The sequence below is a fragment of the Octodon degus genome, unplaced genomic scaffold (assembly GCF_000260255.1).
Source record: "Octodon degus isolate 3935 unplaced genomic scaffold, OctDeg1.0 scaffold00153, whole genome shotgun sequence".
In the NCBI taxonomy this organism is placed as follows: Eukaryota; Metazoa; Chordata; class Mammalia; order Rodentia; family Octodontidae; genus Octodon; species Octodon degus.
The window spans coordinates 954552-972231 of NW_004524729.1; the positions used below are offsets into that span (position 1 = coordinate 954552).

The window sequence follows — 17680 nt, forward strand, 5'->3', positions numbered from 1 at the left end:
TGGCCTGATGCATCTCTACCTACATCTTAGCATGACTTTCACAGGCTTCAGAAGGACCTCTGGAGGGAGGGAGACGGCCGTGACCAGTAGCAGAACTAGAAGAGGAAGTTATGCACTGAGCAGGTACAGAGCCGGAAGTGACTCTCATGAGGCAATCCAGTGGGAAGAAGTAGTCCTTCTCTTATCCAGTATGAGGAGTCTAGGTGGAGTTCCAGCTCAGAGAGCAGGCAAGGTATCAGCCAATGGAAAGAGGAGGGACTCTGAGGAGGCACCCGGCCACTTCCTCAACAGCCTGAGGAGCTGCCCCAGGGAGACAAGAACCCCCTGCTGGTCCAAAAGGCAGAGTTGCTGGCAGGCAGCAGGGAAAGCTGTGGGGGCCAATTAACTTTCACAGTAGGGAGGCCAGCCTGGAAAGCAGAGGCTGGCTTTGTGGGGAGTAGGATCCCTCCTTGCCCTGGAGGTGATTAAGCAGTGCCCGGCCCCCTGCCTGCCAAGCACACCCAGCATAGACAAGATGACTTCATGGAAAGCAGCAGAAGAAAGAGGGAGAGAGCAAGGCCTAGGCTATTTGGCTGACTCCTGGCGCCCACCTTGCCAGTCACAGTGAAGGATGGACAAAGTAGCCGAGGCCTCCAGAGGTGCAAGAGACAGCAGGCTCTGCCCAAGTGGCCACCCAGCATCAGCTGGGAAGCAGACTCCATTCTGCAACTCATTTGAATTGCTTTGAATCCTGGTATTTAGTACCCTTAGTAACTGGGAGTGACATCAAAGGAGGATGTCACAGTATGTTTGCTGAAAGGATGCATAAGGTTTTTAAGAACCGAGGGATGCTGACTGCTCTCATCTCCCTCTGCAGCCCTGACCTTTCTTCAGAGCTCCAGATACACCAATCCAGTCGCCTCTCCCCCCAACTACATAGCAGCCCACAGGCAACATAACCCAACTTGAATCCACTGGGCTGTACTTCCCAGAGGTTCCCCATCGCAGTGAATACGGTTTTCCTCCCACCTTCTGTCTAATCTAATCAGCTACCAGCATGGTTTTCTGTATCCTTAACAGGGCTGCAGGCGCCAACTGGTCCCTTGTTTCCATTATCGTTGGCCGGGGCATCACCTTGGCTGATCCGACCCAGCAGCCTCTCCTCCGGGGGCGGAACCTTCCCAGTCTGATCAGACAGCGCCTGCCGCTGGCACCTTCTCTCGCTCCCACGCGGGTGTGAGACTTGCAGTAGTCAGACAAGGAGAAAGGACTTTTATCTCATACTTAGGCAAAGAGTTTTTTCTCTCACGTTGCGCCTCAGCAGGAAGCGAGCCAGTATCTCTGAAACATACGCCAGCTTGAATTTTCACAGCAGCCCCTCTGAACAGGTATTTTAGCTCCATTTTTATGCATGAGCAAATGAGAGTGCAGCAGGGGCAGGTCATGGCTCAAGGTCTCAGAGCAAGGGCTTGGGCACGCATCACAACAAAGGCCCTTCAGTCTATAGAGCCCCTGCCCTTCCTCAGAAGTTGGAATGTCCGTAACACGCCGCTCACGGGCAAATGCTTCATACGCTTTATTTTACTCTTAGGGCATTCATACAGAATGCCAAGGAACACCCATTCACTCCTATCCTCCCACTTATTCCCCACCCACCCCTACACACACACACACACACACACACACACACACGGGTGCATGCTGTCCGTTTACCCAAATAGCCACCTACCCACCAACTACCTATTCATCTACTTACTCTGTAACCTATCCCTTTCAAATATCCACCTAACCATTCTTCAATTTAATGATTTATTTATATTAAAATAATCCATCTACTAGCTGGTTAGTTGGTCACCTTTTCATTTATTCAATTGTACATGTGCCTATCCATTGATTTAGCAAGAATCTACCCATATACCCCTTCACATTGAGGAGGGGGCACTGGGAATTGAACTCAGGACCTCAGGCTTGCCAGAAAGGTGCTACCCTGCTGAGCTACACCCCTCACCCCCACTTATATCATGCAGGCATCTATCTAAATAGTCAGCCAGATATCCATTCTCCGATTAATCTAAAAATCCATTCATCCTCACATCTACCTACCCTTTCATCCACCTGAATGCCTAATTTCCCAGCCATTGACCCCATACTCACCCTTCTATCACACGCATACACCACACACACCCAAACACCAACCTGCCCACCCAAACACACCCCCAAACACATCCAGAACCTTTCCGTTCATTCATATATCCAACTTTCAAAAATTCACCCATTCACCTACCCAAACTTCTACTCACCCATTTACTTATTCCTTCAAATATGATCCATTAAAAAACACATAGAATAAGATTTTCAAAAAGAAACAGATGTCAGGACAAAGAAAAAAGAAAATGAAGGTTAATGAATAAGATAAACGAGTGATACTATACGAAATATACTTGGTAGTTTCAGCACCATTTTAAAAAGGTGGACCAGGAGCTGGGGAGATGGCTCAGTGGAGTAAGTGCTTCCTTGGCAAGCTCAAGAATCTGAGTTCAATCCCCGGTTCCACCAAAAAAAAAAAAAAAAAAAAAAAAAAAAATTAAAAAGGTGGACCATAACTATGGCTGAGTTTCCTAGAAACCAAAGCCAAGGGAAAAAAACACAATCCAGTGCAGAGTCGCTGTACCTACGAAATGCAATTGAACCAGCCATTTCCGTGGTGGTGAGGTCTGAGATTCCCCGCGCCTCCTTAAGGCAGCCGGTCTCGTCCTCCCAGAGGGAATCATGTATCTCACTCTGCCCGGGACAGTTCTAGTTTATGCCTATTGTCTGGCCCGCATTACTTCTAGTGAGCTTTTCCCCCACTACCAGGATGATAAACGCTCTGCCCGCCATTCTTGCAGGCATAACAAAGTGATTGCTGAAAGGCAACAAAACTTCTAGACTTTTCCTTTCTCAGGCCACAAGAGTGCGGGAAGGGTCGCTGCCCACAGCTCTCCCCTCAGGCCATCATCCCTCACAAGCTCCCAGAACCAAAGCACCTCTGCAGGGATCAGCTCCTCTTCACCCTGGGCGTTGGCGCTCCTGCAGGGGTCTGTGGCAGCCCCCCCCCCCCGCCCTCTGATGGAGGACACCTGCCCTCGAACCAGAACTTCCCCAAGTCCAATTGCTCGTGCCTTGAACTTTTTTTGATTTTAAAATCATGCGAACATCTCTCTTTAGTGCAGAAGATAGACAAGCACAAACCAACTGAAACAAATCTCTGCTGAAGCAAGGGGACTTAGCAGGAGGACAGCCACACCTGGAAGCCACCAACCCTGGAAGGTGGCCTCCAGGCAACAAGGAGGCTCTGAGCTCTGTTTAAGGACCATGATAGCTAGAGAGCTAGGGACAGAGAGACAGCGCAGAGCTCTGGACACTTCTTTCTTTAAAAAAAAATCTTAAATTTATTTATGTATTTGGCATAGAGTCTCCCTATGCAGCTCAGACTTGTAGTGATCCTCCTGTTTCAGCCTTCCCAGCACCGGGATTACAGGCTTGCCCCACCATGCCCAGTTTCAGTGGCCAGCACAGTGTGCCCGGGGCCAGTCCAGTGTGGCGTGTGGTACCGGGGATCGAACCCGGGTCCTAGCACTTGCCAGGCAGGTGTTTAGATCACTGAGCTATTGCCCCTGCCCTGGACACTTATTCTTAAAGGACTTGTGGGTGTTGAACTCTGCTCCAGCAGGTTTGCTGAACCCTCCCCTCCTATGCTTGTGTTTGCGACCGGACTGGGGAACAGGGTCATTGTGGACGTGACCACGTGCAGATGAGGTCTCCTGGGAGGAGGGCGAGCCCTACGCACCGGAGGAGCACTTCCAGGGGGGGAGTAGGACGCAGCCACCCTGGAGGCAGCATGCACGAGGACACACGCAGGCACCAGAGAAAAGACAGCTGCGCGGCCCCAGAGGCAGCCAGCCACATCCTCGGGGTGCAGGGGTGAGCATTGTTTCAAAGTACTCCATGTTCCACCAAGTCATAAAGAAGAAAAGCAGGGACAGATGTCATCTCTGAACCTCCCTTGAAGGGTGGTAGACAGTGGAGAGGTGGTGACAGGAAGAATTAATACGAACAGAGGAAGGAGGACAAAAGATGCGATGTGCGCTCCACCTCCACCCCAAGAGGACTCCCGGAAGTCAGGCCAGCCGTCCTTGCACCTCCCATCCCTGCCCCCAGCTTAGGGATTTTTTTAAAACAAAAACTCAAGTTCCAAAAGGAAGGCAGCTCCCAGCATCTAATAGAGCAGAGAAACACAGCACGGGGAGCTAACTGCTCATTATGAGATTTCAAAAAGGTCACCCAGTCCCACTTTCCATATACTAAAGTGGCAGCGGCACACACACAGTTCCACAGCTGTGGCGGAGGACGCCAAATAGGATGTCTTCCCTATTTAATTCAAAATTGATTCTTGCTGCCTTATGAAATATATATTAATTCCATGGTGTCTAGATTCTAAAGGATTCTTTTGCAGTGAATCAGAGCACCTTCTCATTACATTTTAATACTGTTTTGGTGCTATTTTCTTGAAAATCAGGACTTCCCCAAAACCTCAAGATGAGGGTTTTCAAAGCACCACACTCTTCGCTCTCGGAAATCATTACTGAAAACATCTGCCCATTTCCCCTGCAAAAGTGGCATTTTTCTAGACATTCCTCTCGGACAGCAAGCCCCGGGGCGGTGACAAAGCTCCTCCCTCCGGGGGCTAGCACGTCCTCGAGGTCCTTTGTCTAGGGCTTTAGGGGAAACCGCGCTCTGCTCAGATCAGACAACCATTCTGGGCGAGATATATGGCTTAGGAAGTTGAGTCCTTACTGATGAATAAATCTTAATCCGGTTTGTTGGCTAATTGTGCTCTCGGGAAGGTAGTTACTTGGCTGCCTGGCAGGAAGGATTAAGTCCCCAGTCTCTGGTGGTGTGGGGTTAAACTTCAGGTTTGTAATGACTGAGTAATGAGACCTGTTCTCTGCAGATCCCTGGCATCCATCGATCAGGTTTCCCTTCTGCAGAGACAATGCCAGAAGTGGGCCCAGCAGTTAATTACGGGAAAGGTCAAAGGTCATGCAAAACCAACACAAATCTATACACTTTTCCATTCCTAACTGCACACAATGACCATGGCTCAAGCCAGTGGGGCGGGGGGAAGGATCCCCCTGCTCAACTTTGTGATCCAAGCTAACCATGGGGTTCTGGCTCCTCCTCGGCGACCTCTCCCGGCCCTGCCCTGTGAGGCTTTGGGCTGCTCCCTGGGCCTGAAGTTCCGTCCCAGCCCAAGCCCTGTCTCGCTGCCACACTGAGCTCCAGGGTCACCTGCCCTGCAGCTTCCTCTGCCTCTGCGGGTCACCAGCTCTGGGCCCCATGCACCCTGACAGACACGCTCCTGATTTTCCTCATGATGTTGCAGTCCCATGGGGACAAGAATGGTGTCCTGTTCTACTTAAGTCTCAGAAGCCAGCAGCGTGTTCCACCAAAGTCTGCTGAAACGTGCACAAACTGATACACAACTGTGGCTCTGCTGACTGGCCTCGCAGTAGACAGGCCCCACGCATACATCTGAATTTTATTTAAAAATGTATGAGTAAGTCTGGGTGTGGTGGTGCACACCTGTAGTCCTGGAGCTAGGGAGGCTGAAAACAGGGGGATTACTATGAGCCCGAGTTGTGTAGTGAGACCCTGTACCAAATATATTAAAAAAAAAAATGTATGAGTACATGTTTGTAGTACAATAGGGTTACATTTGTTGTGGGAAGTTGAGGCGCAGACATCCCATATCTCATTTTTCTTTTACTTCTTTCCTCCCTTCACCTCCAGATCCCTTTCCCATTTGGGAATGAACTATCTTGAGATTCCTCTGTGATATCTTTATTGTAGAGCAAGCCACAGCAGGACTCAGAGAAGGGCCTACCCTGCCCAGGACCAGGCGGCTAATTCAAGGGAATCTGGGAATTGCGCCAGGCTGGCTGCTTCCAAGTGAATGCTGTCTCAGCCACCGAGAGCCACACAGCATCTGACTCCCCCTGTGCCATGTCTCCAGGAGACGCAGGGTCTGCTGAGACAGGAAGCAGGCAGGCTGTGGTTCCCCAGGGGCCACAGAGCTGGAAGCCTGCAGGGAGGGAGGGAGGTAGGGAGGGAGCGAGAGCCACAGTCAGGAGTTTCTCTGGAGAGTGATGGAAAGATTCTGAAACTGACAGAGGTAGCAAGGAATTCTGAATTTGCTAGAAGGCACTGCCTCGTGTCTATTAGGTGGGCAAACTGTATGAGAATTCTATTTCAGCGAAGCAGCTTAAAAAAAATGTAGAAAACCAAGTTAATGCAGCTGCCATTGCTCTTACTCTCGACTGAGTCTACAGGGCTCTGGCAGGACACTCATTCTGAAGGGACCTCAAGGCCACCTGCTCGGCCTGGGATCATGGTGGGGCATGTGGCTCCTGGTACTGGGGATGCCCCATCACGCTGCTAGCATAACGGCCGGGCAATCACGCCTGTCTCCCTCAGCAGCACCCTAAGCCCTTCCTAGCAGTCACTCTGGGGCTCTGGCCCAGGCCTAACAGACACATCCGCAGTCTGGTCAAAGAAAACTGACCCATTGGAGGGTCGGAGGTGACAGTGGGGAGGGGTCCAGGGACCCTGCCACAGGAGGCTCCTATTGCTCCCTCCTGCCAAGCACAAGCAAGTCACTCTGGCTCCAATCGTCAGGCTTTGCTGGCCAGTCTGTGGTCAGCAGTAGGACAATCAGGAATGTGCAGTTGCCTGAAGGCTAAACCATATCTAGAACTGGTGGCTGGAACCTTAGAGCTCCTCTGACTTAAATGCCCATAAAGGGGAAACTGAGGCCACACAGAGGGCAAGTGGAGGACTAACCTCATGAGGAAATCAGAGCTGCAGTAGCTTGACGCAGCACCCCTAGTGCGGGCTTTCTCTCCTGCCCTACAGCCTGAGCTGGTGCATGCTCCAGCTTCACTCTCTCTCTTCCAACCCCTGCTGGACTCTCTTTCCACCAACAGTAACTGCAGTGGGCTGCCCACTAGTCGCCTCTGAAGGGCAACTGTCTAACTCTCACGACAGCCCAGGTGGGAAGGTCTCAACTTCCCTCTGTTCATAGAAAAAGAAACAGAGACCCAGGGCACCCACTCATCATATAAGTGCAAAGCCAAGACTGATGTGCAAGCTGGCGGGCTCCCGACTCTGCCTCCTAAGCGGGCAGCGATGGCCTCGAGCAGCCCCGAGCAAACCAGACATCCGGGAACAGCGCTGCCCTGTGGGTCATCAAATCACCGCCAGGCTTCCTTCCTTCTGTGCCCATGCTTCCCTGGCCAGGTCCTCAGCCACATGCAGCTGCCAGCCTGGGCAGGCGCTGAGAATGCCCCAGACCCAGGCTCATCAGCCTCCTGTGAGCAGAGCCGGGGCCACCCGTGGACTGGCCAGCCCAAGGCGCCTGTAAGGCTGGCTGTGGGAAGGGGCAGGTGGGGACTAGAGGGGCCGCCACCCTTTCTGCTCCCCCATAGCTGGGGCAGAGTCAGGTGCTACCAAAGGTGGAGCCCCTCGTATGGGCAGCTCTCCTGATGGACTGCCTGCCCTCCCTGAACATAGCCATCCGCATGCTTAGGCCTGCGGCCTACATACCTGCTGCAGGCCACCCAGGGCTGGGACTCAGGTCTTCTGGAACAGACACGGGCATGTCTCAGAGACCCTGCAGGGAGGGGGCACGATCATTCCAGCAACTGTTCTGAGCCCAGGCCAGAAGGGCCTGGCAGCTGGCTGGAGTCGGGAGTTCTCTCCCAGGGCTGCAGCCATGGCCCATCTGCTGGGCCCCCTCAGATCCCCCTCCAAGACCCCTGACCTGGCCCGCACACACAAGGCTCCATCCTCTTTGTCTCAAGGCCTTTGGGGAAGGCTCACATCCATTTCAGTAGCATTCAAAGGACTGCAAGCCCACAGTTTATTTTCTTAGAAATAATGGTTTTTTTCTGGTTAGCATTCCTCCGATGGAAAAACAAATACAGCCACTGTAACAAGAAGCGGCCAAGAGGGGGCGAGAGGGCCCAGAGCATGGGACAGAGCGGGGTCGCTGCCTGTGGAGCTGAGGACTGGGGTGGGGGGAACAGAGGCCCCCAACCCTCAGGGCAGAGATTCAGAGCCACAAGACACCAGGCAGGCACTGGGCTGTCTTCAGCAGATGAGGAAACCGAGCTCAAGGTGGTCACGTCACTTGTAGTCCTCACGTGGCAGCAAGGCCTCGGACTCCCTGCTGCCCCCCTGGCATCGGCCATCGGGGCTGGCAGGCACACCAGAGACCCACTTCAATCCGCTTCCTGGCCTGGCACCCATGATGCGGCCTTCAAGGGCCTGTCCTCGCACTTCCCCTGCCTCTCTCCTCTTTGCCCTGCTGTCTTTCATTTTAAATTTTCATTTATTTGTACTGTTTAGTGGTTGGCCCTCGAGCCTGGTCTGTCTCATGCCTGGTATCACCCTGTGTTTCCTAATCTGTGTTTCCCATTATCCAGGGAAGTCAAGGGCAGGCGACAAACTTAGCCCCTGCCCTGGGCTTGGCAGGGTAGGTGTGCTGTGGGCATTCTAGGCACCCCTCTGAACCCGGATGGGCAATCAGGCTTGGGGGCAGCCCTGCCTCCTGGGCTTCACTGCCCACAGCGTTAGCTCTTTATCTTTCCTTCTGCAAGTGGAGGGGGTCTTAGGACTCTCTGAGTGGCGCAGGCCCTGCGGCAGAGCTGGGACCAGTTGTGGGTCACACTACCTAGATGCTAGCGCACAGCTGCTTGGAATTTTAAGTGACAGCCACTTGCTTCCTGCCCACTGGTGTGCTGGACTCGAGCGCTTTCATCTTGGGCAGAGCACAGGGTAGTGCATATAATTGCATGTTTTAAGACTTTAAGGGGAATCTCCTCCTACCGCCACCCCCTGGCAAACCTCCTCCTGCTTTTCCTGGCCTCCCCCAAAGCAGAATTTTACCTGGACTTCAATAATGTGGGCAATAATGATGATGAAAATGATTTAATAAGGTCACAGACGTTACTCCCTAAGAAGGCCAATTGGGTTTTTTTTCCTGATGTTAAACTAAATGGATCACTGGGTATATTATTAGAAGTTCTGTTAAAACGCTTTAATAACACAGTCTGTAATCTACCTACCTTCCGTGATTGACAAGTAGGCCCCGGGGGATCTAAAATTCAGGAAGTGACTATTTACATTCATTACATACATGCTAATTTTGTGATCTCTGATGCCCATAAGGTTGTCATTTTTTCTCCTTTTCATATACACACAGAGAAAGGAAAATAGTAATATGTTTACTATGCTGTGGCCAAAACAAAGACTTATTTCCCCTAAGAGTTTTAATTATGGCATTTTGGGAAAGGCCTGAGTTGGAACTTGCAAGTGGAATGAACCACTTGAATAAATGGTCTAAAAAATTAAGTCCACATAAAAGGGGGTGATGTGCGTGGCTGGCTCAGACTAAGCAGTGCTTAGTAAGAGGGGCTCAGTGATTTAAATAAGCCATTTGAGGGCGGTTTGCTCCTCGTTTGAGGCCTGGTCCTGATTATAAATGAGAGCTTTTAATTAAGATTAGCAAGACCCAATTCAAGCTATAATTTGGTCCTTTTCCTTAGCAAATGTCTATGAAAACAAGGCAATTAAGGTTAAATGAGTTGAAGCATTTAAAGAGGATGAAATGCCCCCTCCTCACCCCAGCCTGCCCCTCCGGCAGAATAAGCACAAACAGGCCTGGCTAATGCAGACCAGGAGGCCAGTGTGGGCTGGCCCTGGCTGCCTGCAAAGGCCCATTCTCGCGAGGCTGGGTGAACCAGGGATGCTCCACAGCCGTAGCCGAAGGAGGAGAGACAGAGAAAAGAGCGTGTGCAAAGGCCCTGGGGTAGGAAGGATCTGGCCAATCTGAGAAACTAAGAAAAGAGAGTGCTGCCGGGTAATGTTAGGGATGCAGAGGTGAAATCTGCTCAGTGTGGGTGAGCTGAGCACAGTGCTGGGCTGTGGGGGTCACCGCTGAGTTACAGGACAGGTGACATAGTTCTAGCCCCTCACATTCACAGCAGCTATCTCCTGACAATTGGAGGCAGCAAGAAGGGGAGAGATAAGGTAGGAAATGTCCCCACAGCCTTCTCCATCATGCCACAGCAATGGAAACCCCTCCTCATGTCTTCAGACAGGCTGCTGGGGGGCTGCCATCACGGTGTGGGGCTGGCATACAGCCTTGCTGCCTGTCAGCTGGGCCACCCGGGCTGACCTCGTGGACCCAGTTTCCTTTGGGCCCAGCCTCCAGTAACCATAGAGGTCCTCACAAAACAGGTGATAGGGGCTCTGTGGAGGAATGCGCATAGATGACATCCCACCTGAGGCCAGGGAAGGCTTCCTGGAGAAGGTGACCTATGGGACACACCCCACCCACCCACGCTTTCCTCCGTGGGAAACCCTCCACTCTGGCTGGCTTGCAAGTGCTGAACAGGTCGTGGGTCCTGCCGTGAGGCACCTGCATTCTAGGAGGAAGCCCAGGAAAAGCCAGTGCAGCTTGCTGGGTTAATATGGAGACGCGAATAGAGCTGGGGAGGGTGATAAAGCAGGGCGCTCACCTGTCAAACACAGGCCTGTGGTGATGCCCCGTGAAGTTCCCTTTAAGTCTCCACATGCATGCGTTTCCCCCAAGTGACTTCCAGTTCAGCCAAGATGTGAATCACTGAGGAAGCCCAGACTTAGCCTCCGTCTCATGTACCGCTTCGCCCGTGTTCTGGGCCATTCTGTGTGCCACGGCCTGTCCCCCATGTGGGCCAGACTGCACCTGGACACAGCTGTGCGCGCTGAGGCCCCCAGGCACAGGGCAAGCGGGTCTCAAAGCTGCAGTAAAAGCCATCCCCAGAATGGGAGTGCAGGGTGCAGGGTTTGCTACGGGAGTTTTCACAACCAGCAGAAACTCCAAGTGACACAGCTGAAGGCTCCTAAGGGCTTCCACAACCTGGCCCCACCTCCTGTGAAGAATTGGGTGGGGGGCCTGCAAGCTTTCAGGAAATGGTTTGCTATGACCCCTCTGGATGTGGCAGTCTCTGAGCTCTGTAGGGCAGGGGGCTTAGTACCCCAAACTCCAGCCCCTGCAGAGCCTCAGGAGTCCCAGGGAAGCAAACAGGTTTCCTGTGCCACAAAAATGACTGGGTGGATGGTGCGGCAATCAATTACTGATGTCTGCTGGGGGAGAAAGTGGCAGCGAATTTGTCAAGCCCATACAAAGGGAAGCCTTCCACTCCATAAATTTTTAATCGTGATTCCTTGGTAGGTAGCTCCGTGCAAAGGGCCCAGATATCTGTCTCTCTGACTCTGTGGAGATAAGGATGTGTATATAGGGTTTCTGTGAATGCCTCATTATATGGCATGCCTCATCTCCTGCCATGTTAGATCCAGGATATTGCCAGGAACAGACAATGCTCCCCTCTTTGTGCACACTAAACAATATGACGAAGACCAACTTATCACGATCAACGATGACCTGCTGAAATGATCATGCTCAAAATCATCGCCAACAACGCTGCATCAACACCACTGCCTCACTGGCACCCGCATCATCCCCATCGCCTTCCTCATCGAGATCAGCATGGCCGACCTCATCACCAACACCTCCTCAGCAATGGCCCACCACACCTGGGCCCTGCTCCCAACCTGGGGCAGGCTCCCCCCTCACACCTCTCAGTCTCCACGTGTCCATCTGCAAGCCTGGAAGCGAGCCTCGGCATGATCTGCAGGCTCCAGGATGCCACTGCTGCACGTGGCCTGCCAGCTCTCAGGTCTGCATAGTCCTCCTGGGGAAGCCAGTAGGTGGATGCAGACCAGGACTGCGGGTGGGTCCCAGGGACGTGAATGTCTGATGGAAGCAGGATAGGGTCCACTCCACTCTCCAGAGCCCATGCCAACACTCACTCATGGGGCTCTGGGCTCAAGTGGCTAACTGGCATCATCTCTGTTCCCATCGTTTACTCCTCATACCAAAGCCCCCGCATCCTAAACGTGCTGGTGAAGACCTCCCACTGACAGACAGTCCCAGTCTGCATGGTGCCACCAGCCAGCAGGCTCCTGGGAGGCAGGGACTGGGCTGCACCATGATCGTCACCTTCCAGGGGCCCAGCACTGAGGGAATGCCAGACAGTTACACCCTTCCTAATCTCTTTGGGCTTGCAGAGATTAGGACCTGAGGACCAGCAAGGGCGGTGGTGACAAAACATGCACATCTGTACAGGATGGAGCAGATTGCTGTGTACTGAACAGCCCCCATGAGCCACACACTGAGCCTGAAGGTCCCTAGGACATGGCGCTGTGTCCTGGTCTTCGGGATGAGCTGTGGTGGGAACAGCGTGGGCTCACAGAACCAGCGGAGAAACTGAGGCTCAGTGAGGGCAACCTGCCAGGCACTCACAGCAGAAGTGGGCTGCAATGCAGGGCTTGACACGGGGTGACAAGGGCATCATGGCAAGAAGGAGCCTCCCTGGCCCAGGGTTGCACACTCCCCACCACACCCCTCACTGGCATCTCACATGTGGCCCATCTCATGTGCACTCCATGCTGGGCTGAGAGGAACCACTTCCCACTGGATTCTGGGGGCTTCAGGGAGCTGGGCAGGAGGCCTCTGGGCAAGGGCCAAGGGAGGCATGTAGGCCTGAGGAGCTGGGCTCAGGGAGGCAGGGGCCAGCTCAGTGGCTTATGCTGGCAGAGCCAGGGGTCAAGCTCAGCCTGCCCTTGCAGAGAACTGGGCTTGGGGGGCCAGAGGGAGGTCAAAAAGTGCCCCCACACAGCCCTACTGAGCCAAGTCCAGGCACTTCCAGGAGCCACACCAGCCACCCCAGCAGGTTCCTTGTTCATGAGCAGCTCTTCCTACCCACAGCTCCTCCTGGAGGACTGTGGTTAGGCTCCAGGTCCCAGGTCCTGAGGACTGGGGCCTGTGCCCACAGCAGGCACGATCCAGGAGATGTCACATGTCAACACTTGGCCACAGGTAGAAGCTCCACAAAGGAGACAGCTAAACAGTACCACCTCGACTTTTGTGCTCTCAGAGTTGAGCTGGCAGGGGCAGGGCACAAAGAAGGAGCCACAAGAGTGTGGCTGAGAGAAGGTGGAAGACCGGATTCTAGTCCTTGCTATGTTGATGCAGAACGTGAGGACCCTGCAAAAGACGCTTCTTGCTGAGCCTCAGCTTCTTCATCTGTAAGGTGGGAGCTATCAGGGAAGATCTGGATGAGTGACCCGACCCAGGGCCACCACACTCATCCCCAAGGCCAACCTCTCTCCCACATGCACAAAGTCAGCACCACTGTGGCTGCTGTGTGTGTGTGTGTGTGTGTATGTGTGTGTGGGGGGACTGAGAATCAAACAGAGTTTTTGCAGAGCTATATCCCTAGCCTCTGCTAAATTTATTTATTTTCAAGACAAGTTCTGATTAAGTCACTAAGTTGTCCATGGATGGGATAAACTTGCAGTCCTCCTGCCTCAGCCTCCCAGAGTGCTGAGATCAGAGGCATGGGCCCACCATGCCTTGTGAGATTGTTCATTTCTTTCTGGTTCCCACCTGCCAGTTTCTAATGCCAGGTGGTCCAAACAGTACTGGTATAGCGAGGGGAGGCTGAACAGACAGGCAACTCCAGTACCTGGCCAAGCTCTGGAGCTTGAGACTGAGGAGTCCCTGAGCAGGTCCCCTGGAGGAAGATATAGGCCATGTAGGGTGGTTTTGGTTTGAAGTTAGGCATCCAGGGGGCATGCATCACCACAGGCCTCTACTGGCCCCCAGGTCCAGTTAGGAACAATTATACAAATACGGCATTCAAGGCTTCCCCTCAAATTCTTTAAAAAACCAAGACCGTGAAACCTAGGTGAGAGTCACATCACCAGCATCTAACCCTTTCAGAAGCAGCCCATGTTCCAGGACAGCTGCAGCCTCCCGAGGGAAGCAGGAGAGGACCCAGAGAAGCCTGTGCTGTCACTGCTCATGGTGGCGGTGGCCACCTCCCGGCAGCCGCAGGTCCTGGGTAGGGTACTCACCTTCACACTGCCTCCCTTCCCCCTTGTAGCCTGGCTTGCAGAGGCACTTGTAGGACTTGGGTGTGTTCTGGCAGATGGCATCAATGTGGCAGTCATCTGTGCCCTCGGAGCACTCGTCCACGTCGACCGCGCCTGCGGGGGGTGTAGAGGTGACAGGTGAAATGTGGCCCTGAAGAAGCCAGAAGGGTGTGGACAGGGCAGCTCTCCCACCCTTCCTTTGATCATTGGGGTGATCAGTGACAGATGTCACAGGACAATCTGGGGTGGTAAAGTGGCAACTGGTAGCATCATGGGGGCAGCTACTCTGGACCAATACCTCTGGACTCATTGTTATTTCCACAAGAATCCTGTTAAGTGTGGCAGCTATTTTTCCCACTAGGGAGATGGGAAGATGAACTTCAGGGAAAGGCCCTCTGTGTTCTCGGTGCCCGGTGAACATGGCTCCAATCCTCCTTCTGTCTTCTTGTTCAAGAGTTTGGCACCACAGGGTCTTTGGAAGAATTCCAACCCTGCCCCTTTGGTTTACAGATGGGAAGCAGTGAGCAGAGACCACTCCAGGAGGCTCCCATTGGTGACTGGGACACGGGGACCTGCCCAGCCCAGAGACCACAGCCACGCAAGTCTTCCCCCCGCTTCTGCACCCCAGCCTGCAGAGGCCAGCAGCTGGGCTGGCTTCAGACCAGGTGAACCCCGGTCATCTGTGCTTCTGAGCACAGATGTGACCCTCTCTCCCAGTCAGTAATCTAGGTGTGACCTTGCTTCTCAACCCCAGCTTCGAGGATGGTCCCACCAGAAGGACCTTAACAGCAGTCCAGACTCTTTCCTCAGGGTTCTGTCAGGGAACAGGGAACAGGGCCCAGGAGAGTGGGGTACAGGGGGTTCAGCTCCCAAGGGCAGAGTCTGGATCAGGCTGCTTCTACCCAGTTATGGATAAAAGTACAGTGAACAGACAGAAGAACCTCAGTGAGCAGTGCCAGGGCAGTCCCCAGAGAGAATTCAGAATGTCCCTACTCTATTTCTCTGGCCTCATGCAAGACAGTGGGTCCCCTAAGAATATCCACTTTGGATGCACCCCCTTCCTGGCCTCTGGGTGCTAAACCTATGGGGGTACCTTCCCCCAATGTCCAAGCCTTCTCTTCCTCCAACCCACACCCTAGGGAAGAAAGGCATGAAAAGGAACACAGCATGCAGGGGCCCGGCCTCGATCCGGGGCCTGCTGTGCTGGCCCCACCCTGCTGAGACGGCCACTGAGACTGGGCGATGGCGCGCACCTGTAATCCCAGCTCTTGGGAGGCTGTAATCAGGCGGATCACTACCCATCTGATCTAGTAGTGAGACCCTGAACACCCTGCAGATCCTTCCCTAAAATATATGCTCAGGGGAAGGTGTATCCTGTACAGCTGCCCAAACCCTGATGGAAAGAGGCTGGGAGGCAGTCAACAAACCTCAGGGCGGGAGCAGCAGAAAGGTGGGGGAGGGTCGCCTGGGGCAGTGGCACCCGTGCGCCCCTGTGCAGGTCTGGCTTTGACTCTGGGCTGGGGGCTAGTGGCCAGGAATGGCTGATCTGCATGCTTCAGGGCAAGGGTGGGGCTGCTCGGGGAGAAGACCAGCAGGGGCGTCTGATCACAGATCCGGCTCTTGCCCCTTCTGAAGAAGCGTCAGGGTGAGGGAATGGGGACCAGAGCCCGGCTGGAGCTCTGCAGCTCCTTGCCCCTCCCACTTCTACTGCCCTCCACATCAGGATGGAAGAGGTGCAGGTAAGAGGTGGGGGCTCCGTCTGCCAGCACCCCTTATAGACTCATCTTTAATGGGAGATGGGGGGGGGAGCGGAGGGATTCGAGGGACACAGGTCAGCTGTGCTCCTGCCTGGCCTGGGCTGGAAGCCCCCTGGGGCAGCTTGACCTCTCTCACAGGTTCAGTTTGACTTCAGTTTGCGTGTGCTGCCCAGCAGCTGGCCTTTCACAGAAGGGGACAGAGGCATACACAGGGGAACTCAGAGAAGCCCACAGACCCGCTGGGATGTGTGCCAGGCTCAGTGCCTGGAATATGGGGCACCGATGAAAGCTCAACTCCAGCTGGAAGAGGGGAAGCCGCCTGGCACCTCTGCACTGGGTGTGACTCCTAGGAACTCCATGACAACCCCAAGGACCCAGCTCCAGGCCCGCAGGACTCTCCTGACCAGCTAAGGAGAAAGAGGGGGAAGCGCCCCTGAAGATGGACAGTGCATAAGCCCGCCTTTGCCTGGAGCGGCTTCCAGACAACCAGAGATCAGGGGTCAGGGCAGAAAGGAAGCCAGTCGCCATGAAATCACAGCGGCACTCCCACATCATCACCTCTGCTGCTGGCTGGTCCCTCCTGTCCCCTCTGAGGTCCACGTCTGGGGCCCACTCCTTCTGTTCCCATCTGCTGCCTTCTTAAGTCCGTCAGTCTGTCCTCTCCCAACTCCTGTCTGTCTGTCTCTTCGCAGGCATCTTCACGCTTCCCCTCTCCTTACCCCCCGGGGCTCAGGTCCTGGTCCTCCATGTCCTCCCGATGTCCCAGGGCCCCACCTCTCCTGGTCTCCATGGGCAGCGCAGCCCACCCAAGCCCCCACCACCCCGCTGTCTTTCTCCTTCCTGCTGTCCAGCGCCTCTCTTTCTCCTCTCCTCTCCGGCCTCCTGCTCTCCTCCCTGCCCTCCGCGTCGGTCTTTCTCCGGCTGAGAGTCCTTTTGTCTACTGCCCTGCGTCTCCTTTTCGGTCCGTCGGTCCTCGATCTCCCCTCCCTCTTTCTCTCGCCCTTTCCTCCGCGCTGGCCTCCGCGGCTCCACTCGGCCTCCTCCCACCCGCGCCCCTCTACCCTGGGGGCAGCGCCCCTAGAGGCTCAGGTCCCGCCCCGCCCGGCCCCCTCGGCCACGGCCGTCCGTCGCGCTTCCCTTGCTCCTCCCGCCCCCGCTTTCCCTCCCGGGCCTCAGCCCACCCCGCCCCTGCTGCGCCCAGCCGGGGGCTGGGGAGGGGGCGCCCCGCAGGCCCCAGAAGTTACTTTGCAAAGCAGCGGGGTAATTGGAGGATGCAGCCCCAAAAGCGCGGTGTAGGGGCCCCGGGACTGCTTCTCTTGCCCCCGACACTCTCGTTCCCCACCCGACCCGGTGCGTACCTGGGAGCCCGCTGCCCCCGGCCAGCCGCCCGCGCGAGCCCAGAGCGAGCAGCACGCACAAATGCCAGCGCACGGCCGCCGCGCCCATGCTCGCTGCGGGCCGGGCCAGGCCGGCGTGCGGGGCGCGGGACCCTCCGACCGCCGCTCCGAGCGCTCAGTGCTGCTGGCCGCTCCGCCGGCGCGGCGCTCCGAGCCACAGAGCCGGCGCGGAGGACTGGCTGACAGCCGCGCGTTCATTGGCCCGCGACCTCAGGGGGCGGAGCGCCGCGTGCGGCCAGCCAATGGGCACCGACGATCGGCCTGCGGGGGAGGGGCGGGGGCCTCGGGGCAGCCCCCTCCCCTGGGGCGGACGGCAGGTGGGGGGTGGGGCCCGCGGGTGCAGGTCTCAGGGAGCCGAATTGTGCTCGTGCCCCTGGGCCCTGCCGCCCCGAGCTCGGAGTGACAGGGTGAGGTCAGCACCCTTCCCTCCCACTTCAGACACTCGCGATGGAAATGAGGGTACCG

The 17680-nt window shown here is 55.0% G+C and overlaps 1 protein-coding gene across 2 annotated transcripts in view; it reads right to left on the minus strand.

The window, feature by feature from the left end:
* The window catches only part of Scube1 (signal peptide, CUB domain and EGF like domain containing 1), a 120683-nt gene extending 103304 nt beyond the window's left edge, over positions 1-17379 (minus strand). Inside the window, exons 1-2 of one of the 2 annotated variants that reach the window (XM_004642387.2) lie at positions 17177-17379; positions 14044-14175 (exon numbers count right to left, since the gene is read on the minus strand). In XM_004642387.2, coding sequence (XP_004642444.1) covers positions 14044-14175; positions 17177-17264 — 220 coding nt within the window. In that variant the 5' untranslated portion in view covers positions 17265-17379. The remainder of the gene's footprint in view (positions 1-14043; positions 14176-17176) is intronic. The other variant, XM_004642386.2, reaches the window with a different exon arrangement.
* Between the last annotated feature and the right edge of the window lie 301 nt (positions 17380-17680).